Source organism: Anomaloglossus baeobatrachus, chromosome 4 (genome assembly GCF_048569485.1).
Source record: "Anomaloglossus baeobatrachus isolate aAnoBae1 chromosome 4, aAnoBae1.hap1, whole genome shotgun sequence".
NCBI classification, from domain to species: Eukaryota; Metazoa; Chordata; class Amphibia; order Anura; family Aromobatidae; genus Anomaloglossus; species Anomaloglossus baeobatrachus.
Window position 1 is genome coordinate 337,442,462 of NC_134356.1, and position 21,856 is coordinate 337,464,317.

Here is a 21,856-nt window from a genome sequence, read left to right on the forward strand (position 1 = left end):
TTCTTCCTCATAGTCTTCTATTAGCTGCGGATAGCAACGGATGGCCTTGCGTTGCATCCGTCAGCCTACGCTGCGTTGCATCCGCCTGGCGGATGGAACGTTGCATGTAGCGTTTTTCTGTGCTTTGCAGAGTGTAAAAAAACCGCAACCTGCAGGATTCCGTCGGCATCCGTTGTTTTATAATGGACGCCTATGGTGGCGGATTCCGTTAGAATCCATCTTTACACAACTGCGCATGCCCAGATGTGTACAGTCAAGAAAAAGAAACTATAACGGATTGCAGGTTTTTTTGTACGATCCGTTGCATCCGTTGTGCTACTATAACGCATCTGTTGCATACATCACACAACGCAATGCAATGGATGCCGTTCAACGCAAGTGTGAAAGCAGCCTAATTCATGACCCTGATAGGAGTAAAGGGTGCTTAACATGCTGCAACATCGCTAGCGATTGCTAACGATTTCGAGCGCGATAGCATCCGCCCCCGTCGTTCGTGTGACATTTGGTTATCGCTGCCGTAGAGGACATTATCGCTACGGCAGCGTCACACGCACATACCTTGTCAGCGACGTCGCTGTGACAGCCGAATAATCCCTCCTTCAAGGGGGAGGTGCGTTCGGCTTCATAGCGACGTCACTAAGCAGCCAGCCAATAGAAGCGGAGGGGCAAAGATGAGCGGGACGTAACATCCTGCCCAGCTCCTTCCTTCCGGATTGCCGGTTGACGCAGGTAAGGAGATGTTTGTCGTTCCTGCAGTGTCACACATAGCGATGTACGAACAACATCGTACCGGTGGCAGCAGTGATATTAAGGAAAGGAGCGACGTGTCAACGATCACCGTTTTTGAACGATTTTGTGATTGTTGATCATCGCTCCTTGGTGTCATACAATGCGATGACGCTACCGGCGCCGGATGTGCGTTACTAACGACGTGACCCCGACAATATATCGGTAGCAATGTTGCAGCGTGTAAAGCACCCTTAAGACTTCTGGCATAACTGAGCGCCACTAGTCAAATGCTCTACATTCATGGCCAGGAGACATGCACCTCTTCATAAATCGGGAGCGTCTCATTCCATCTTAATGTATTGGGGCCACAATGTATGGGAGCAGATGCTCAATAGTCATATAAACAAGCTTAATCAGTTATTCTCATGTTGTTAAATTGGTATTTGCAGGTAGACAGTGCAAAAATAAGTTTGCATTATACTTGTATTTTTTATCTGCCTCCATTTTGCAGCTATGTCACTTTTGAGTTTTGTTTACTGCTTATTGCCAAGGGGCTGGCCACCTTTGCTCTTGCTCAGGGAGTTTTCTCTTTATAGCTGGTCACCTTCCCTATCAGATCCTGAGCTCTCATCAGGGTTATTACAGTTTAGGTCAGAAGCAAAACAATATTGCTGGCCTTAACTGTCCGTAAAGATGGCCTCCCTAAGGGCTAGTGAGCAGTACATTCCTAAAGAGAAATATTGAGAAGAATTTTTTAATGTTAGAACATATAGAAGCATCAATGCATATACTGTACAAATAGCTAGTAAAGAAGCCACAGTGCAGGCAAAAGAAACAGAAAACCTAGGACAAGTCTGATCATTAGGTCAGATTCACACTGCATATTTAATGGTCATTCCAGGCATTACAGGCTGTTTACAGACTGTGAAATACGCCAGTCTAAACCAGGCTGCACCTTATCGCCTGGATCCAGGGCCACACATCAAGCTCAGGAGGACTGTATAAAATAAAATCTGAAAATGGGTTTCAAGGGCTAATCCCATCTCCAAGATCCTATCCCAATATGTAGTGGGTGTAATAATTATATTTGCAAATACAGTGAAACCTTGGATTACGAACATAATTGGTTCCGGGAGTGAGCTCTTAAACCAAGTTACTCTTATACCAAAGCGAATTTTCCCAGGAAATAATTGAAATGCAGACAATTTGTTCCACAGCCCAACAATATTTACTGTATTTATACAAACTTATTACACGAATACAAAATAATGTACTGTATTCATATAAAATTATTACAGTACACTAATACAAAATACTGTACAGTAAAAAACATAAAACAAATTAAACTGCACACTAGCTTCCAATAGAGTTGTTGGTGTGCGGGAGGTACAGTATAAGCAATGTGCTGTACTTGTAAGCCGAAAGAGAGTACAATACTATATCCAAAAATGCAAATTGATAGAAATGCTATATAGTAATGTGCAGTGGCATACTGTATACAGTACATATGGACAGAAAATTACCTCCAGATCGGGTCAGAGTGCGATGAAAGGACAGAACCGGAAGTGTGTGCAGGGTGGGAATTTGCTCTTATTGCAAAGCATTGCTCTTAAACCAAGTTATACATTTTTAAAAAGCTTTGCTTGTCTTGCAAAACGCTCTCAAATCAAGTTACTCTTAAACCAAGGTTCCACTGTACCTTCAATTAGAAATGTAGTGTAGTACTCCTAATTAGCAGGATCACTAATATTTTTTAAAAACAGGCAGGGAAATGCTTTACCTCACAAAGAGAATCAGCCAGGATCCCATGCTGTGCTATATGTATTCTCTCTTTTGCCCATGTCCCTGTACGGTCAGACACGGCCATTACACAGTACATAGCAGGGGCACCATTTATAAGATTCTCAGCACAGGAACATTTTTTAATCACATTCAATTATGGAAATCATTATTATTCCAAGATCTATTGCGTAAAATCAACTTCAATATTAACTCATGGGAAAACAAGATACCAGTATACGGCCGCCTTCAAATAGAGAGACTGTGACTTTTGACCAAAGAATTCAGGATTAACGACTCAATGGAAAAGGATCATAGCAACATTTTGTCTACCGTGTTTCCCCAAAAATAAGACCTACCCCGAAAATAAGCTCTACTGTGATTTACGTATTCTAGAAATATGCACCCTACTCCAAAAATAAGCCCCAGTTACAATCAGGTCTGGTGTTTGGGACGGGGGACTGGTGAATTGCCTAGGGCCCTTACTCTCTTAAAGGTGCCCAGCATTTCCATTCTGAGGATAAAACTGGTTAAAGACCTTTGATCACACCATGGTCATGTGACCATGATATCACCAAAGATCTTTTAACCACAGGAGTTTAGAGGAACTGAAGAGGAGACAGGCTGGTATGATATACTGAGCCATGTGTATGTGATGACATGATTATATTTGAATATATAAGCCTGTTTTTATATGCTATTATTTATTGGACACAGTGTCATTGAAATCACATACTTTCTGCTTGGTATTCAATTTAAGAAATATGAGATGGTGCTACATTGATCTTAAGGCTGCTTTACACGGTACGACCAATTGTGCAATTTCACAATCGATCGTACCCGCCCCCGTCCTTTTTGCGTCACGGGCAAATCGCTGCCCGTGTCGCACAAAGTCGGTAACCCCCCGTCACACGTACTTACCTCTCGTGCGACCACGCTGTGGGCGGCGAACATCCACTTCTTGGAGTGGGAGGGACGTTCGGCGTCACAGCGACGTCACACGGCCGCCGGCCAATGGAAGCGGAGATGAGCGGGACATAAACATCCCGCCCACCTCCTTCCTTCACATAGCCGGCGGCGGCCGCGTGACGCAGGTGAGCTGCTGTTTATCGTTTCCGGGGTGTCACACGGAGCGGCGTGTGCTACCACGGAAACGATGAACTAAATTAAACGATATTATGGAACCTAGCAACCAGTACACGACTCACGATTTGTGAGCGATACTGTGTCGCTAGGAGGTGTCACACAGGCCGGCATCGCCAGCGATGCCGGATGTGCGTCACAAAAACCGTGACCCCGACGATCTATCGCACGATAGATTGTCTGGTGTAAAGCAGCCTTTAGTCTGTCGGGTTTTAAAATATTTTACTCTTTCATATAAACTGGCAATCTATGGGATAAACAGTGCCTACAAGTAGTATTCAACCCCCTGCAGATTTAGCAGGTTTACACATTCGGAATTAACTTGGCATTGTGACATTTGGACTGTAGATCAGCCTGGAAGTGTGAAATGCACTGCAGCAAAAAAGAATGTTATTTCTTTTTTTATTTTTCTTTTAAATTGTGAAAAGTTTATTCAGAGGGTCATTTATTATTCAACCCCTCAAACCACAAGAATTCTGTTTGGTTCCCCTAAAGTATTAAGAAGTATTTCAGGCACAAAGAACAATGAGCTTCACATGTTTGGATTAATGATCTCTTTTTCCAGCCTTTTCTGACTAATTAAGACCCTCCCCAAACTTGTGAACAGCACTCATACTTGATCAACATGGGAAAGACAAAGGAGCATTCCAAGGCCATCAGAGACAAGATCGTCGAGGGTCACAAGGCTGGCAAGGGGTACAAAACCCTTTCCAAGAAGTTGGGCCTACCTGTCTCCACTGTTGGGAGCATCATCCGGAAGTGGAAGGCTTATGGAACTACTGTTAGCCTTCCACGGCCTGGACAGTCTTTGAAAGTTTCCATCCGTGCCGAGGCCAGGCTTGTCCGAAGAGTCAAGGTTAACCCAAGGACAACAAGGAAGGAGCTCCGGGAAGATCTCATGGCAGTGGGGACATTGGTTTCAGTCAATACCATAAGTAACGTACTCCACCGCAATGGTCTCCGTTCCAGACGTTCCAGACGAGCCCGTAAGGTACCTTTACTTTCAAATCGTCATGTCAAGGCTCGTCTACAGTTTGCTCATGATCACTTGGAGGACTCTGAGACAGACTGGTTCAAGGTTCTCTAGTCTGATGAGACCAAGATCGAGATCTTTGGTGCCAACCACACACGTGACGTTTGGAGACTGGATGGCACTGCATACGACCCCAAGAATACCATCCCTACAGTCAAGCATGGTGGTGGCAGCATCATGCTGTGGGGCTGTTTCTCATGGATAGCACGGCCTACCTGGAGATTTTGGCCAAGAACCTCCGCTCCTCCATCAAGGATCTTAAGATGGGTCGTCATTTCATCTTCCAACAAGACAACGACCCAAAGCAAACAGCCAAGAAAACCAAGGCCTGGTTCAAGAGGGAAAAATCAAGGTGTTGCAGTGGCCTAGTCAGTCTCCTGACCTTAACCCAATTGAAAACTTGTGGAAGGAGCTCAAGATTAAAATCCACATGAGACACCCAAAGAACCTAGATAACTTGGAGAAGATCTGCATGGAGGAGTGGGCCAAGATAACTCCAGAGACCTGTGCCGACCTGATCAGGTCTTATAAAAGACGATTATTAGCTGTAATTGCAAACACGGGTTATTCCACAAAATATTAAACCTAGGGGTTGACTAATAATTGACCCACACTTTTATGTTGAAAATGTATTAAAATTTAACTGAGCAACATAACTTGTTGGTTTGTAAGATTTATGCATCTGTTAATAAATCCTGCTCTTGTTTGAAGTTTGCAGGCTCTAACTTATTTGCATCTTATCAAACCTGCTAAATCTGCAGGGGGTTGAATACTACTTGTAGGCACTGTAGGTTTCCATATATATTTTGCACACTGATTGAACTTACATCTCCAATTTCTTGGGTATTTTCTTGATTTTGCTTTGATATACCTACTCTCAATATATTTTATTACATATTGTAATTGTATCAATAAAGGCTTTTTTATTTTTTAATATAAGAATGTTGTACTCAAATTTGCGGTCACACACAGGTTTATTTATTGTAGGATTTTATTACCAGACTATTCCTGTCCATCATTATAAAGGGGGATCATGCAGCCATTTTGACAACATGCTCCCTGACAGATTATATTGTTTATGTCTAGTCAATATTGTTATATTTGAATATATGTTGATTTCTTTGTTCAAGAATAAATTTAGATTGTTGTTCATGGAAAAAAAAAAAAAAAAAAAAGGACAACCCCCGAAATTAATCCCTAACGGAGCAAAAAAATAATAAAAGACTCGGTCTTATTTTCGGAGAAACACAGTAACAATATCGGTGTACATATAAGTGACCTACTTTTCATTTATGGCCAGTGTTTGGAAAAATATTAAATAAATGTTATGTTTTCAATCTTTTTGTAGTGATAAGTAGAGCAGAGAAACAGTGTTAATAATTACCTGTTTCAGAATTTCATCCAACAATGACATATTTGCCTCTTGAGCCTTTATTGTATGAGAGAAGAAAGCATAGGTCTTTTTCGGAATGAGTTTTTCCTCTGGGGGCCTCTTCACACCCACAATAAGGGACGCTTCGGAAATGTCTTCCTGAAGAATTCCACCAGCTTTGATATAGTCCTTAAAAAGAAACAGCTACTATTATAAAGGGTTAAAACAATAGCATAAACCACATATACGGTATATGGGTCAGTAGTTTGGTACTGACTTATAATCAATTCTAAACTGCTCAAACAACATACCGTAACTGTATAAAATCACTGACATTAAAGAGCTAGACAGATAAAATCAATATATCAATACAATACCAATAAGTGACAGAAATATGTGGAATGGAGCCCTCTGTTTTTTGTTTCTGAATTTTAATTTACCATTATGATTTAATGTACTTTTCACATTCAAAATTTTTGTCATATATATTGCTCTGACCCACTGGCGCAGTTTAACAAAAAATTTAATTATTATTCATCTTTATTGTGGTTTCCTTAAGGGGGTTGTCAGATTAAAACAAGTTATATTGTTGGAGGTGTATGAGAGACGTGGGGACTCTGCCTGATATTATTGTGGAGTTCTAGCCAATTTCTGGAAGGGGGTGAAGGACTTGATTTTTAAGATCTTGGGCTTTAGGGTTGGTTTAGAGCCACTTATTTAAACACCTAATGTTCCGCCAGTGGGAATGACCAGGAACACAGCTAGGATGTTTTTGCATATCTGTACTTTGGTGAAATGTCTATTACCATGCATTGGAAAAAAACCTCTCCTGCCTACCCTTCAAGAGTTGTAGAATAGGATTAGAGACACAAGAAGAATGGAATACCTAACTTCCTCTATTATTAACTAGCTGGATGCCTTTTAGAAGATTTGGATATCCTGGGACTTATATGTTGCTAGATGAAGTTTTGGACAGGTGACGGAGACACCCTGCCATTTCGTACGCATTATTAATTTAGTAATATACATTATCCTTTCCCTCCCTTGACTGACTTCATGTTTATCCACTTATCTGTATGTGTCCTGTGTATCCCCCCGTATATCTTAATTGAGCGAAAATTCCGATTGAGTTTGTATTTTATTTCATGCTAGTTTTTTGTTAGTGAAATTATAAAAACCTTTGAATAAATAAAACAGTTTAAGAAAAACTCAACAAGTTATCACCTCTCTGCACATGGGGGGGTCATATAGGTGAGACATGGTTAACTTTAATCATTGTTAAAATGGTGTGGCAGTGGCCATGCTCCATTCATTCCCCATGGGGCCACCAAACGGTATGATTGACTTTTTTCAGAAGCCACATACAGAATGGATGGAGCAATAGTCGGGTATCTTACCTGCTGTGTTACTTTGTGATGTAGGTCCAAGTGGTAGGTCCAGCAGATGGGTGATAATTTATTTAAACTGGACAACCAGTTTAATTTGGAAAACATCTTGCATTGGCATGTGTGACAGGATTTCTAATGATGAAAAGTAGTTCAGCCATTTCCGCTGTGATTTGCCAACTCACTATAGGGCAGATTTAGGAAAACTAGTTTGTTTTTTTTAACTTAAAATGCACCAACTTGATCTGAGGCTTTGGATAAACTTGGCACACATTTGAACAGTCTTCACACCACCTATTCGCTGGCTTAGTGACAGAAATTTGTGAGCAAACGTTGATGTATTTTTTGGCACTTTGGCATTGCATAGTATATGAAGTCAAGTCCCTGTCTTGGCAAAACCAAGCTCCTTTGCGTAGGTACAAATGGTTTAAAACACTTAATAAATTTCCTGCATGACATGCACAAGAAACCTGGTATTTGGTCAAATGTAAGCTTGAAAAATCTAGGGCTAAAACATTTTAGTGGAAATTAAAACATATATTTGTGATCTCTAATGAATAAAAATATAATATTCTGTGGAACACCTGTAGTGTCAAAATGCTCACCCACATCCCTACAAGAATTCATTGAGGGGTGTAGGTGTTAGGGTATGACCGCACTTTGCGTCGTCCTACTTGCAGTTTTAAATGCACATTTTGAGCTTAATTGATTTGACCAAAGTTGCCTTTTTCAGAAATTTAGCGCTGAAAATGCATGCGTATTTACCGCGTTTTAGATGCGTTTTCAGCGCTTTTTACATGCTTTTGCCGTTGCGTTTTGACAGATGCGTTTTGAACATCAAGATACTGCTAAATAAAGATTAAATAGTCAAACTGAATGAAAAAAGAGAAAAAAAAAGCAAAACATATAATATTTGAATTATTAAAGATAATAGTTATATTTCATGAAATTATAGCGGTAATATCATATTTATTGCTAAAATATCAATTAAATCATAATTTTCATAAATTTTATTATCGGACTATGTGTGTGTGTAAAGGGACATATTATTCCATTATTTTAATGTCAGAAAAGCATGCGTTTTTGCAGTCAATGTTTCTACACCTAAAAAGCATGTAAAACGCTGGAATTTTGATGTTTGTTGCTTTTTAACACTTCTCATTGACTTCAAAGTTAGTAAAACGCTGCAGAAATGGCAAAAACAATTGACATGCTGCTTCTTTGAACACATGTTTTTTGCCACAAAATATGCAAATTAAACGCAACGTTTAGAAAGGCAAAGTGCGGTCTGAAAATCAACATTTACCATTGACTTTGCTGGAAAATTAAAACGCATGCCTTTTGGCATGAAAAGGTGCAGTTCAAAACGGATCTAAAAAGCAGCTGAAACACAGGTGGAAACGCAAAGTGCGGTCATACCCTTAAGTCAGTTCTCCCCAATACAACAATGTTAAGCATGTGAATGCTAAGTGCTATCTGGAGTATTTCGGGCTGAGATAGAAGGGGTTGGTATTTTTATTTTTTCATTGATAGATGACAAACCATAGTGGTGGCTTGTTTCTTTGGGGGATAAGTTGAAGTTTTTATTGGTACTTTCTTGGGATAAATAACATTTTGGATTGTTTTTAAGGCACAGTGCATATTTATCCTGTTCTCTACTCTCTGCGCTTGGAGGTTTCCATCAAAATACCCAAACATTGTTATTCGGACAGAATCCATGATGGAAGCATTCACTATAATGAAGAAGAAGAAGTACTCTAGACTCCGTATGGCCTCTGTTGCAGCAGTATCGATTATATGCATAGAGGGAAAATAGGTACGTAGAGCCCAAGTGACTCCATCTGACTTATTATAATGAATGTTTCCAGAGGAGTTTCATCTGACATAAGTTTTTTGTAGATTTAAATGAAATCCTGATGTAAGTGCTCAGCCTAGAGCACAGGATAAATGTGAACCAAGCCTTATTCCAATTTTTCGGAGGCAGAAAGGACAAATAAACAGCAGCAGAAAAAAAAATGCTGCTTTTTTTTACTTGCTTACTCTGCTTTAAAAGTTATCCAACATCTTTATACTTCAGACCAGTACAATTACAGCAATACCAGATTTATATACTGTAGGATTTTTTATGCTTTACTATTTTACATGCTAAAAACATTATTTTTCTCTCAAACATATTTTTGCATCACTATATTTTGAGAACTGTAATGTTGATTTTTCTGCCTATAGAGCTACATGGCATTTAGGCTTGTTTATTGAAAATATTGGTACCATTACTTTGGGGGTAGAAAAATTATATTTTTTTATTGCTTTCTATTCCAATTTTTGGAGGGCAGAATAAAACAAAAAAAATGGCATTTCTTGAATTTATACTTTTTCTTATTTATTTTTTTCTAAGTCAAGCAACAATACAACTTTTTTTTTTTTTTTTTAGGTCACTATCATTGCAATACTTGATTTATATATGGTAATTTTTACGCTTGGCTATTTTTTTTCTTATAAAATAAAAAATAGTTTTTTTGCATTGCCTTATTTTGAGAGTTCTAACTTTTTTTTATTTTCCCACCAGACATTTACATACCCTATATAAAAAGACACATCTGCATGTTTTTCTTTCTATCTGACATTAAATCAGAATAAAACTTTCCCGTGTTAGGTCAATTAGGATTACCAAAATTATTTATATTTGCCAGAATAATGAGAGAATGTTTTAAGACCTTTTTTATTACTTTCTGCAAAGTCAGACGTTTACATACATTCAGAGTACAATGCCTTTAAACAATATGGGACAGCCCATATGATGATGTCATGTCTTTGGAAGCTTCTGATAAGTTTATTGGCAACATCTGAGTTAATTGAAGACACATGTGGATGTATCTTGATGCACGCCTGAAACACACTGCTTCTTTGTGTAGCATCATGGAAACGTCAAAAGAAATTAGCCAAGATCTCATGAAAAGAATTGTGGACTTGCAAAAGTCTGGTTCATTCTTGAATGCAATTTCCAGATACCTGAAGGTGGCTCGTTCATCTGTACAAACAATAGTAAAAAAAACATGGGAATGTCCAGCCATCATACCGCTTAGAAAGGAGACGGGTTCTGTGTATCAGAGATGAACGTGTCTTGGTCAGACATGTGCATATCAACCCAAAAACAAAAGCAAAAGACCTTGTGAAGATGCTGGCAGAAGCTGGTAAGATTGTGTCATTATCCAGTGGTTTCAACTGAAAATAAGTTTGTTTTTTGTGGGATGAGTTGATATTTTCTGTAATACAACTATTGCTTAAACAACACTATTTGATCAGATTTTATTCCAATTTTTTATGGGTCGGTTTGATGAATAAAACTGTGTTTTTGCCATGTTTATTTCTATTTTTACAGTGTTTACCAGGTAAGCCAGTTCAGGACCAGGACATTTATCCGCAACAAAATTTTTGCTTTTACTGCATAAGTGGTTTAAAGAGCTGTAACAAATGTTCTCATTCAGATATTCAAATACTTTTTCCAGCTTTTTTTTCATGACATGTGGGGCTCATTTTTCTATCTTTGTCATACTCTCTTGGAGTTTTTTTTGCAGATATCAGGCAATATCGGTGGGCAGGGCTGTATTTTGCCTTCGTGCTGCCCTAGGCACTTTAAGTGGTCGCGCCCCTTAGTGACAACATAACACTGAGTTTTCGCACACGACCTCTTTTTAAGGCAGATCTACTCTGTAAAACACTTGAAAAAGTATCAATGAGAAACGAAGGGCACTAACCCCCCTCCCCCAATGGGGATCACCACAGGCACATCAAAACATAGCATGAGTATAAAATATTCCCACCACACCGTCCCCACTTATATACTGTGACTGTCACACTGCCCCTAATAAACTACACACTGCCCTCCCTTATAAATTATACCCACCACACCTTCCTCAAATATGAAATATGATCTGCACATTGACCTCACATCATGCTGCCCCCTCCTCACAATGTCCCATGCATGCTGCCCCATCCTCACAATGTCCCATGCATGCTTCCCCCTCCTTACAATGTCTTATGCATGCTGCCCCCTCCTCACAATGTCCCATGCATGCTTCCCCCTCCTTACAATGTCTTATGCATGCTCCCCCCTCCTCACAATGTCCCATGCATGCTGCCCCCTCCTCACAATGTCCCATGCATGCTGCCCCCTCCTCACAATGTCCCATGCATGCTGCCCCCTCCTCACAATGTCCCATGCATGCTTCCCCCTCCTCACAATGTCCCATGCATGCTGCCCCCTCCTCACAATGTCCCATGCATGCTGCCCCCTCCTCCCAATGTCCCATGCATGCTGCCCCCTCCTCACAGTGTCCCATGCATGCTGCCCCTCCTCACAATGTCCCATGCATGCTGCCCCCTCCTCACAATGTCCCATGCATGCTGCCCCCTCCTCACAATGTCCCATGCATGCTGCCCCCTCCTCAAAGTGTCCCATGCATGCTGCCCCTCTCCATGAGCTCCTAATGCTGCCTTCCTCTTTTCCATAATGACACCTCCATGCTGACCCATTCATCATACTAAGACTACCACACTAACGCTTATGCTGAGACACCCCCCCACACACACACACACACACACACACATTACCCCACTCTTGATATTGACTCCCCTACATTGCTCCACTCCATACTGAGCCCACACATGCTGTCCCTTCTCCATAATGAGCTCCCAATGCTGCCCCCCTTTCATTCTGAGTCCTTACACTGCCCCCCATCGATTTTGTCATTGCACTATCCCTCAACCCTTGTCCTCTGTCTCTAGCATTGGCCCCTCTCTCCCATTCCCCCAGCAGCAGCCTCTCTCCCCCGTCTCCAGCAGCAGCCTCTCCCCCAGCATCAACCTCTCTCCCCCCAGCGTCCCCCAGCATCAGCCTCTCTCCCCCCCAGCCTCCCCCAGCTTCAGCCTCTCTCCCCCAGCATCAGCCTCTCTTCCCCAGCTTCCCGCAGCATCAGCCTCTCTCCCCCAGCATCAGCCTCTCTCCCACAGCTTCCCCCAGCATTAGCCTCTCTCCTCCCAGCCTCCCCCAGCATCAGCCTCCCTCAGCATCAGCCTCCCTCCACCCAGCATCAGCCTCCCTCCTCCCAGCCTCCCCCAGCATCAGTCTCTCTCCTGCCAGCCTCCCCCAGCATCAGCCTCCCTCAGCATCAGCCTCCCTCCTCCCAGCCTCCCCCAGCGTCAGCCTCCCCCAGCATCAGCCTCACCCCTCCTAGCCTCTCCAAGCATCAGCCTCCCCCCAGCATCAGCCTCCCACAGCATCAGCCTCCCTCCTCTCAGCCTCCCCCAGCATCAGCCTCCCTCCTCCCAGCCTCCCCCAGCATCAGCCTCCCCCAGCATCAGCCTCCCTCAGCATCAGCCTCCCTCTTCCCAGCCTCCCCCAGCGTCAGCCTCCCCCCTCCCAGCCTCCCCCCTCCTAGCCTCCCCCAGCATCAGCCTCCCCCAGCATCAGCCCCCCCCCTCCCAGCCTCTCCCAGCATCAGCCTCCTCCAGATTCAGCCTCCCTCCTCCCAGCCTCCCCCAGCATCAGCCTCCCTCCTCCCAGCCTCCCCCAGCATCAGCCTCCCTCAGCATCAGCCTTCCTCCTCCCAGCCTCCCCCAGCGTCAGCCTCCCCCAGCGTCAGCCTCCCCCCTCCTAGCCTCCCCCAGCATTAGCCTCCCCCCTCCCAGCCTCCCCCCTCCCAGCCTCCCCCAGCATCAGACTCTCTCCTCCCAGCCTCCCCCAGTATCAGCTTCTCTTCCCCCAAGTCTCCCCCAGTATCAGCCTCTCTCCCCCCACCACATGTGCAGATCTCCAGTCTGCATTAGAGACACCCCACGCTCCTTATGAATCTTCAGCTCTGCGAGCACTTACCTTCTCCAGGGCCCGCCGTCATCTTCCTGGCTCATGTGAGTATCCTCTTCTGACACCGGCTTCCATCGCGGTGTCCTCTACGGCGTCCTGCTGTGAGCTCTGCATGTGACGTCCACACAGCATTGGACGCAGCACAGAGGAAGGAGCTGATTGGAGTGCCTGTGACCCCGGAAGTGCAGGCGCCGGCAGTTCCGAGGTCAATCAGCTCTCTATGCCCTGCCGCCGCAGTTTGTCTGCATTCGCATCTTAATTGACGCGGATACAAATAAATGGAGGTGCGCCTCTCCCCCCTCCCTCCTCCGAAAATACAGCGGATTTAATGGATGTGTAAAAAAAAATATATATATTTTTTTTTTTTTACTGCTAGAAGGTGCCGCCTCCCCGCATCCTGCCGCTCCAGGCACGGGACCACGGGTGCCTAATGGTAAATACAGCCCTGTCGGTGGGAAAATAAGAGAATACCGGTACTTCGTTTTTCACATTTATTTTAAACTTTCTGACCACAAAAGACCACTCAAATGAATTTAAAAATATATTCCCATTTCTGTAACAATTATTTTTATATATTGAATACTTTTATTCCAATGGGAATGGGACTAGTAACAGATTTGGACTGACAGTGGGTTTTCATTTTGTTATTATTTATTTGTTTTTTACTTATTTATTTAACTAGCAAAATAGCCCCAGCTTTGCTAGTGGAAAATATGTTAACAATTAAAACAACGGTTACACTTTCTTTCATAAATCAATACTACTCATGAAAATAAGCAACTTTGCAATATATTTTATCTGACAATTTGACAATTTATATTTATCTGACAATTTATCTGTCAGAATTCATTAGTCATTATCAAAAGTTTCAATTCTGTGTTAAAACCTGATGGGAGGAAAGAGGAGCTAGAGACAGAAGGAGGAGCTAGATGCAGAGCTCTACCCCCTCCTCCCTCTGTATCTAGCGTCTCCCTCCTCCCATTGTTATAAAATCACCAGTAACAACTGCTATCTCCTATTTCAGTAATGGGAAAGTCTTCATTGAATACAGTTTTTACCTCAGAATAGAGAATTGTGATAATGACTGATCCATTGTCACACAGCTTTTTTGCAAACTTTGCCGACTGTTATGTCAGCATTGGGTTCTGTTCAGACCACTTCTCTGGTGTCTGTGATAAACGTAGGCAGACTCTGATGTCTACCTTCAGACTGGTAATTGATAGGCAGGCTAGCAAGAGTTAATCTCCACTAGTCTGCTTGTTAGTTTCCTCTGATCACATGTTGTGGGGAAGCCAAATACATTTGCTCCCCTCTTCTATATGCTGGCTAGTTCTTTCCACTTATGCCAGCTATAGTTTACTTTAGATGGTCTAGTGAGCTGTTGTGATCCAGACAATCTGATGGTTGTAATTTTTGTTGAGTATGGAGTTAACCCTTGTTGTCTTTTTGTTGTTACCTTCCTGCTCTTGCTTTACTCTTGAGTCTCTCATTGTCTATTCCTGTGTGTGCATAGTGTGTCAGAGTTTTGGTTTTCCCTTGTCTGTCTTTATCTCTTTTTTTATCACACTCCTGCCCCCTCCTTCCCTGGTGAGAGGGGAGTATCAGACTAGTAGTAGTCAGGTGCATAGCCTGGCATGGGACTCAGGCATCTCCATCATCAGGAGTAACCCTGAGGTTAGGGATAGCCTAGGGTCCCCCCCTAGCAGGTAGGTACTGCCAAACTGGTTGCAAAGTGGCTTAAGGATAACAAAGTCAATGTTTTGGAGTGGCCATCACAAAGCCCTGATCTGAATCCTATTGAAAATTTATGGGCAATGCTGAAAAGGAAGGTGTGAGCAAGGTGACCTACAATCATGGCTCACTTACACCAGTTCTGTCAGGAGGAATTAGCCAAAATTTCTACCAACTATTATGAGAAGATTGTGAAAGGATATCCAAACCGTTTGACCCAAGTCATACTGTTTAAGGGCAATGGTACCAAATACTAATGAAATGTATGTAAACTTTTGACTTTGCAGAAAGTAATAAAAATGCCTTAACTCATTCTCGCTCTCTCATTATTCTGGCATTTGGCAAATATAAATAATTTTGGTAATCCTAATTGACCTAACACAGGAAAGGTTTATTTTGATTTCATATTAGACAGTGAGAAAAACATGCATATGTGTCTGTTTAGTTGTGTATGTAAAATCTGGTTTCAATTGTGTATATAATTTATTTTTCACTTATTTCACATATTGAGCCCCCGGTATATTAGCAGAGCATTAGTAGAAATGCCCCCTTCTGGCTGCATAGCAAAACTGACTAGGTCTATTGAGACCCAGCTCCTGCACCTGGTCTGGCGCAGTCACTCAGATGACTGTTGGGTCTGACCGTGAAGGTGCCAACAGCGCTTGTTCAGAGCTGTGTTTACAGTGATGGAGAAGGTAGAAACAGTAACAGCCTCTGTCTTCTCTATGGAAAGTCTAGCTGTATCCCATAGCCAGCTCTCCATTCTCAAAGCTCCACGAATCATTTGCAGGTGCTTAACTATGCAGAGTCAGTTTATAATACCTTTGCATAGTGGAACGCAGACTGTCCAGTTGTTTATCATCTATGTGCAGTCTGGGAGTAGGTTAATAACAACATGACAGTTTTAGGCCTGCGACACACATCCATGCCGCCGGCACGTGTTTGTCATTTTTTACACGTACCGGCGGCACGGAGACACGTTCAGCAATGCTACCCTATTGTAGCAGGCACACACACGTAAAACCACACGGAACGTGTGTCCGTGTGCGTTTGTACGTGTGTGCGTTTTTCAAAGCGCTGACATGTCAGTGTTTTCTCCCGCAGCACGGGTGTCACACGGCCCGCACCCGTACCACACGAGTGTAGTGTGGATGCGGTCCCGTGTGACACGCGCCGGAGAAAACACACGGGTCAGAGAAAAAAAACCAAAACATTAACTCACCTTCTCCAGCCCTCTTGTCTCTGCCGCTGCTGCCTCTTGCTGCCGACCGCTGCTCATTAATCTCATAGAATATTCACTTCACTGCCTGGCAGCAGCAGCAGCGGGGAGACGGGAGGGCTGGAGACCGAGGATCAGCACCATGGACAGCAGCGCGGACATCAGGAAGGACCAGGTGAGTATGTTAATTACCGGTTCTATGTGTGCTATCGCGGATAGCACACGTAGAACACGCGTGTCCAGCACGTACCAGAGACACGTACTTACCTGCACGCAACACACAGGGGAAATACGTGTCTCTCGGCACGTGCGTGAATTTCAGAGGCAGAGGCCTCTGGCAGAGGCCTTAGGCTGAGTTCACTTGTACTGTGATTGTCCGTTAGAATGGATCCTGTAGAGATCAGTATGTCTGCCGGATACGTTTTTTTAACATGAAAGTCTACGGAGAATTGATTCGTTAATGGATTGTTATTTAGTCATTCATTATACTTGCATTTGTAACTGGGATAAAGAAGTTGTGCACTACTAATACAACCCCTTTTGATTCCACTTGTTTCCCCCAGTTAAAATAAAAGAAAATGTACTCACCTCCCGTTCTGGCACTCATTAGTAATCAAGCTTCAGGGATCACATGACAGTGTGACATTACGGGAGCCCCGTGCTCAATCACCACCGACTTCACTTTCCTCACCTTTGGAACAAATGAGTTAATTAACAGGAAGTGACGCTGCAGCTGCCACTCACTTCCTGTTGATTGCTTATTTGGTCCGAATATGTTGAGAGAGAACTTGGCAGTGATTTTGATGTCACGGAAGCCACGCGTCCAATGTCACGTGAGCCCTGAACTGTGATTACCGAGAGCGTTGGAGCAGCGTCAGAACAGGAAGTGAGTACAGGGTCTTTTATTTTAACTGGGGGATACAAGTAGAATCAAAAAGGTGTTGTACTAGTAGTGGACAACCCTTTTAAACATTCAGGATTGTTACTCGCATGGACCTAGGCCATTGCATCAGGAACTCAGTTGTTAATAAAAGGGGTTGTCCAGTCTAAAATAAAAAGTCTGCAGTCACTCTATGTGGCTGCAGACTTATGAATCCTCCCACAGAACGTACTGGTGAATCCTTGCAACGCACAATTTCTGAGCTGGGAATGGTATACATATGACCGTAATTGTGCAGCATACATGTTCCTGGCCAGAACCCACCCAGTGTGTGCGGCATCTCTCAATACAAGTGTGTGGAGTGGTTGCATGAGACTAGTAAGAGCGACCACCAAGTGAATCAAACAAGTAAAGGTCAGAAGTTCTCTCCTCTGTGTGCTTTCTCTCCCCATATCTCAGCTTTGAACTCAGCTCTTTAGTAAGGTGGAGGCTACCTGCTATGTTGTCTCCAATACATCTGCACAAAATAGGAGATCCTATTCCCATATCCTCATCTCTCTCACACAGCAACCTCGATTTTTTTTTTACAACAATAATGAGAAGTGCAGCTGTGAATCCAGCAATGGGGTGAGATAAAACACTAACTATAAGCAGCATGCGTCCATAGTCTGTGTTCCATGTTACTGGCTAGAAGACACTGAACAGATTGCTACATAGGCCTGTCGTAAAAGAGTAAAGGCCCTGTCACACACAGAGATAAATCTGCGGCAGATCTGTGGTTGCAGTGAAATTGTGGACAATCAGTGCCAGGTTTGTGGCTGTGTACAAATGGAACAATATGTCCATGATTTCACTGCAACCACAGATCTGCCAAAGATTTATCTCTGTGTGGGACGGGGCCTTAAGTATAGCCTGTACAGTGCTGGCCAAAAGTATTGGCACCCCTGCAATTCTGTCAGATAATACTCAGTTTCTTCTTGTAAATGATTGCAATCACAAATTCTTTGGTATTATTATCTTCATTTATTTTGCTTGCAAAGAAAAAACACAAAAAAGAATGAAGCAAAAATCAAAACATTGATCATTTCACACAAAACTCCAAAAATGGGCCAGACAAAAGTATTGGCACCCTTAGCCTAAAACTTCGTTGCACAACCTTTAGCCAAAATAACTGTGAACAACCGCTTCCGGTAACCATCAATGCTCTGCTGGAATTTTAGACCATTCTTCTTTGGCAAACTGCTCCAGGTCCCTGAGATTTGAAGGGTGCCTTCTCCAAACTGCCATTTTGAGATCTCTCCACAGGTGTTCTATGGGATTCAGGTCTGGACTCATTGCTGGCCACTTTAGTAGTCTCCAGTGCTTTCTGTCAAACCATTTTCTAGTGCTTTTTGAAATGTGTTTTGTGTCATTGTCCTGCTGGAAGACCCATGACCTCTGAGGAAGACCCAGCTTTCTCACACTGGGCCCTACATTATGCTGCAAAATTTGGTGGTAGTCTTCAGACTTCATAATGCCATGCACACGGTCAAGCAGTCCAGTGCCAGAGGCAGCAAAGCAACCCCAAAACATCAGGGAACCTCCGCCATGTTTGACTGTAGGGACCGTGTTTTTTTCTTTGAATGCCTCTTTTTTTTTTCCTGTAAACTCTATGTTGATGGCTTTTCCCAAAAAGCTCTACTTTTGTCTCATCTGACCAGAGAACATTCTTCCAAAACATTTTAGGCTTTCTCACGTAAGTTTTGGCAAACACCAGCTTGGCTTTTTTATGTCTCAGGGTAAGAAGTGGGGTCTTCCTGGGTATCCTACCATACAGTCCCTTCTCATTCAGACGCTGACGGATAGTATGGGTTGCCACTGTTGTACCCTCAGACTGCAGGGCAGCTTGAACTTGTTTGGATGTTAGTCAAGGTTCTTTATCCATCATCCGTACAATCTTGCATTGAAATCTCTCGTTAATTTTTCTTTTCCTTCCACATCTAGGGAGGTCAGCCACAGTGCCATGGGGTTTAAACGTCTTGATGACACTGCGCACCGTAGACACAGGAACTTTCAGGTCTTTGGAGATAGACTTGTAGCCTTGAGATTGTTCATGCTTCCTCACAATTTGGATTCTCAAGTCCTCAGACAGTTCTTTGGTCTTCTTTCTTTTCTCCATGCTCAATGTGGTACACACAAGGACACAGGACAGAGGTGGAGTCAACTTTAATGCATGTCAACTGGCTGCAAGTGTGATTTAGTTATTGCCAACACCTGTTAGGTGCCACAGGTAAGTTACAGGTGCTGTTAATTACACAAATTAGAGAAGCATCACTGATTTTTGAAACAGTGCCAATACTTTTGTCCACCCCCTTTTTATGTTTGGTGTGGAATTATATCCAATTTGGTTTTATGACAATTTTTTTTTTCATTGAAGACAAATTAAAAACGGATTTTTGTGTACTCACCGTAAAATCGTTTTCTCTTAGCCATCATTGGGGGACACAGGACCATGGGTGTTATGCTGCCTATCCATAGGAGGACACTAAATAGATGCAAAAAGCATTAGCTCCTCCTCTGCAGTATACACCCCCTGGCCGGGCCAGGCAACCTCAGTTTTAGTACACAAGCAGTAGGAGAAAAAATAGTAAATACTTATCTCAACAGAGGAACATGAGAAAAAAAGAGTCCTAACCAAGTAAGGTACTGAGAGAACCAAGGCCCAACAGGGCAACAGGGTGGGTGCTGTGTCCCCCAATGATGGCTAAGAGAAAACGATTTTACGGTGAGTACACAAAAATCCGTTTTTCTCTGACGCCTCATTGGGGGACGTCCTAAAGCACTCCATGGGTGGGAAAAAATAAAAGAAGACAACACAACCCAAGGACTAGGATCCAGTCCCAGACAGCCTCGAGCGCCTACTGAGAGAGGTGCTCTACTGCCGTTTGCAGAATTTTCCTACCCAGATTTGCCTCAGCTGAAACCTGGGTATGGACTCTGAAATGCTTTGAAAAAGTATGTAGGCTAGACTAGGTCGCAGCCTTACACACTTGTTCCACTGAAGCCTGATACCGAATGGCCCACGAAGCGCCAACTGCTCGCGTGGAATGAGCCCGTAGCCCACTGGGAATGGGCTTGAGTTGCAAGCGGTAGACTTCCTGGATCGCAGAGCGAATCCAGCGAGCCAGAGTTGCCTTTGAAGCTGCCTGTCTCTTCTTAGGCCCCTCAGGAATGACGAACAAAGAGTCAGTTTTCCTAAAGGGGGCTGTCCTGGATATGTAATATCTGAGAGCTCTGACGAGGTCTAACGAATGCAGAGACCTTTCCACCCTATGAACTGGGTGTGGACAAAAGGAAGGCAGAACAATGTCCTCGTTCAAATGAAACTGGGTAGGAACCTTTGGAAGAAAATCCGGAAGGGGGCGCAGAACCACCTTGCCCTGGTGAAAGATCAGAAAAGGCTCGCGGCAAGAGAGTGCTGCCAGCTCCGAAACCCGTCTGATGGACGTAATTGCCACCAGGAATGTTACCTTCCAGGACAGAAGAGCAAGGGAGAATTCCTTGAGAGGTTCAAAGGGAGACCTCTGGAGACCGTCCAGAACGAGATTGAGGTCCCATGGGTCCAGCGACCGTTTGTACGGGGGAACTAGATGGGAAATGCCCTGGAGGAAGGTCTTGACTTGCAGTTTTTGAGCCAGGCGGCATTGGTAGAAGATTGAGAGCGCTGAGACCTGCCCTTTAAGGGAACTGAGAGCCAACCCCGCTTGCAAGCCAGACTGCAGAAAGTCGAGAATTTTGGGGATGGCCAGAGGCATAGGCTGGACGTTAGTTTCCCTGCACCATGAAAAGATTTTCCACGTATGGTGGTAAATGCGGGATGAAGCAGGCTTTTGGGCGCTGATCATGGTGGAGATAACCGCGGGGGAGAATCCCGCTCTTGTTAATACCCAGGTCTCAATGGCCATGCCGTCAGCTTCAGGGCTTTGGAGTTCTGATGGGAAATGGGCCCTTGGGTCAGCAAGTCTGGGATGTCTGGAAGGTGCCACGGTATGTCTGCGAGCATTTGTACTAATTCGGCGTACCAGGCGCGCCTGGACCAGTCCAGTGCTATCAGTATCACCGGGACTCCCTCTGCCTTGATCTTCCTGATTACCCGCGGCAGCAGGGGAAGAGGTGGAAATATGTAAGGCAGGCGGAAGTGGTGCCAGGAGCAGACTAGAGCATCCGCGCCGATGGACTGCGGGTCGCGTGACCTGGCTATGAACGCGGTACCTTTTCGTTCAACCTTGAGGCCATTAGATCCACGTCTGGTGTGCCCCAGCGAGTGCAGATGTGTAGAAACACTTCTGGGTGGAGAGACCATTCTCCGGCGGCCAGGCCTTGGCGACTTAGAAAGTCTGCTGCCCAGTTCTCTACCCCCGGTATGTGTACCGCTGATATCACTGACCCCGTCAATTCGGCCCAGCTGAGGATCTTGTAGGCCTCGAGATAAGCCGCTTTGCTGTGGGTGCCCCCCTGCTGATTGATATAGGTTGCAGCTGTCGCATTGTCCGATTGGACTCGAATCTGACGACCCGCTAGCAGAGGGCAGAACGCCCTGAGTGTGAGGAAGATCGCGCGGATTTCCAGGATGTTTATGGGTAGGGAAGACTCCTGGGGCATCCAACGTCCTTGAGCAGTGCAGTGCCGGTACACTGCTCCCCAGCCTAGGAGGCTGGCGTCCGTGGTCAAGACCAGCCAGTC

At 43.9% G+C, this 21,856-nt stretch overlaps 1 protein-coding gene across 1 annotated transcript in view; it reads right to left on the reverse strand.

Moving 5' to 3' along the window:
* AASS (aminoadipate-semialdehyde synthase) overlaps positions 1 to 21,856 on the reverse strand; it is a 151,909-nt gene that overhangs the window by 65,025 nt on the left and 65,028 nt on the right. Inside the window, exon 3 of the mRNA XM_075345058.1 lies at positions 6,069 to 6,245. Coding sequence (XP_075201173.1) covers positions 6,069 to 6,245 — 177 coding nt within the window. The remainder of the gene's footprint in view (positions 1 to 6,068; positions 6,246 to 21,856) is intronic.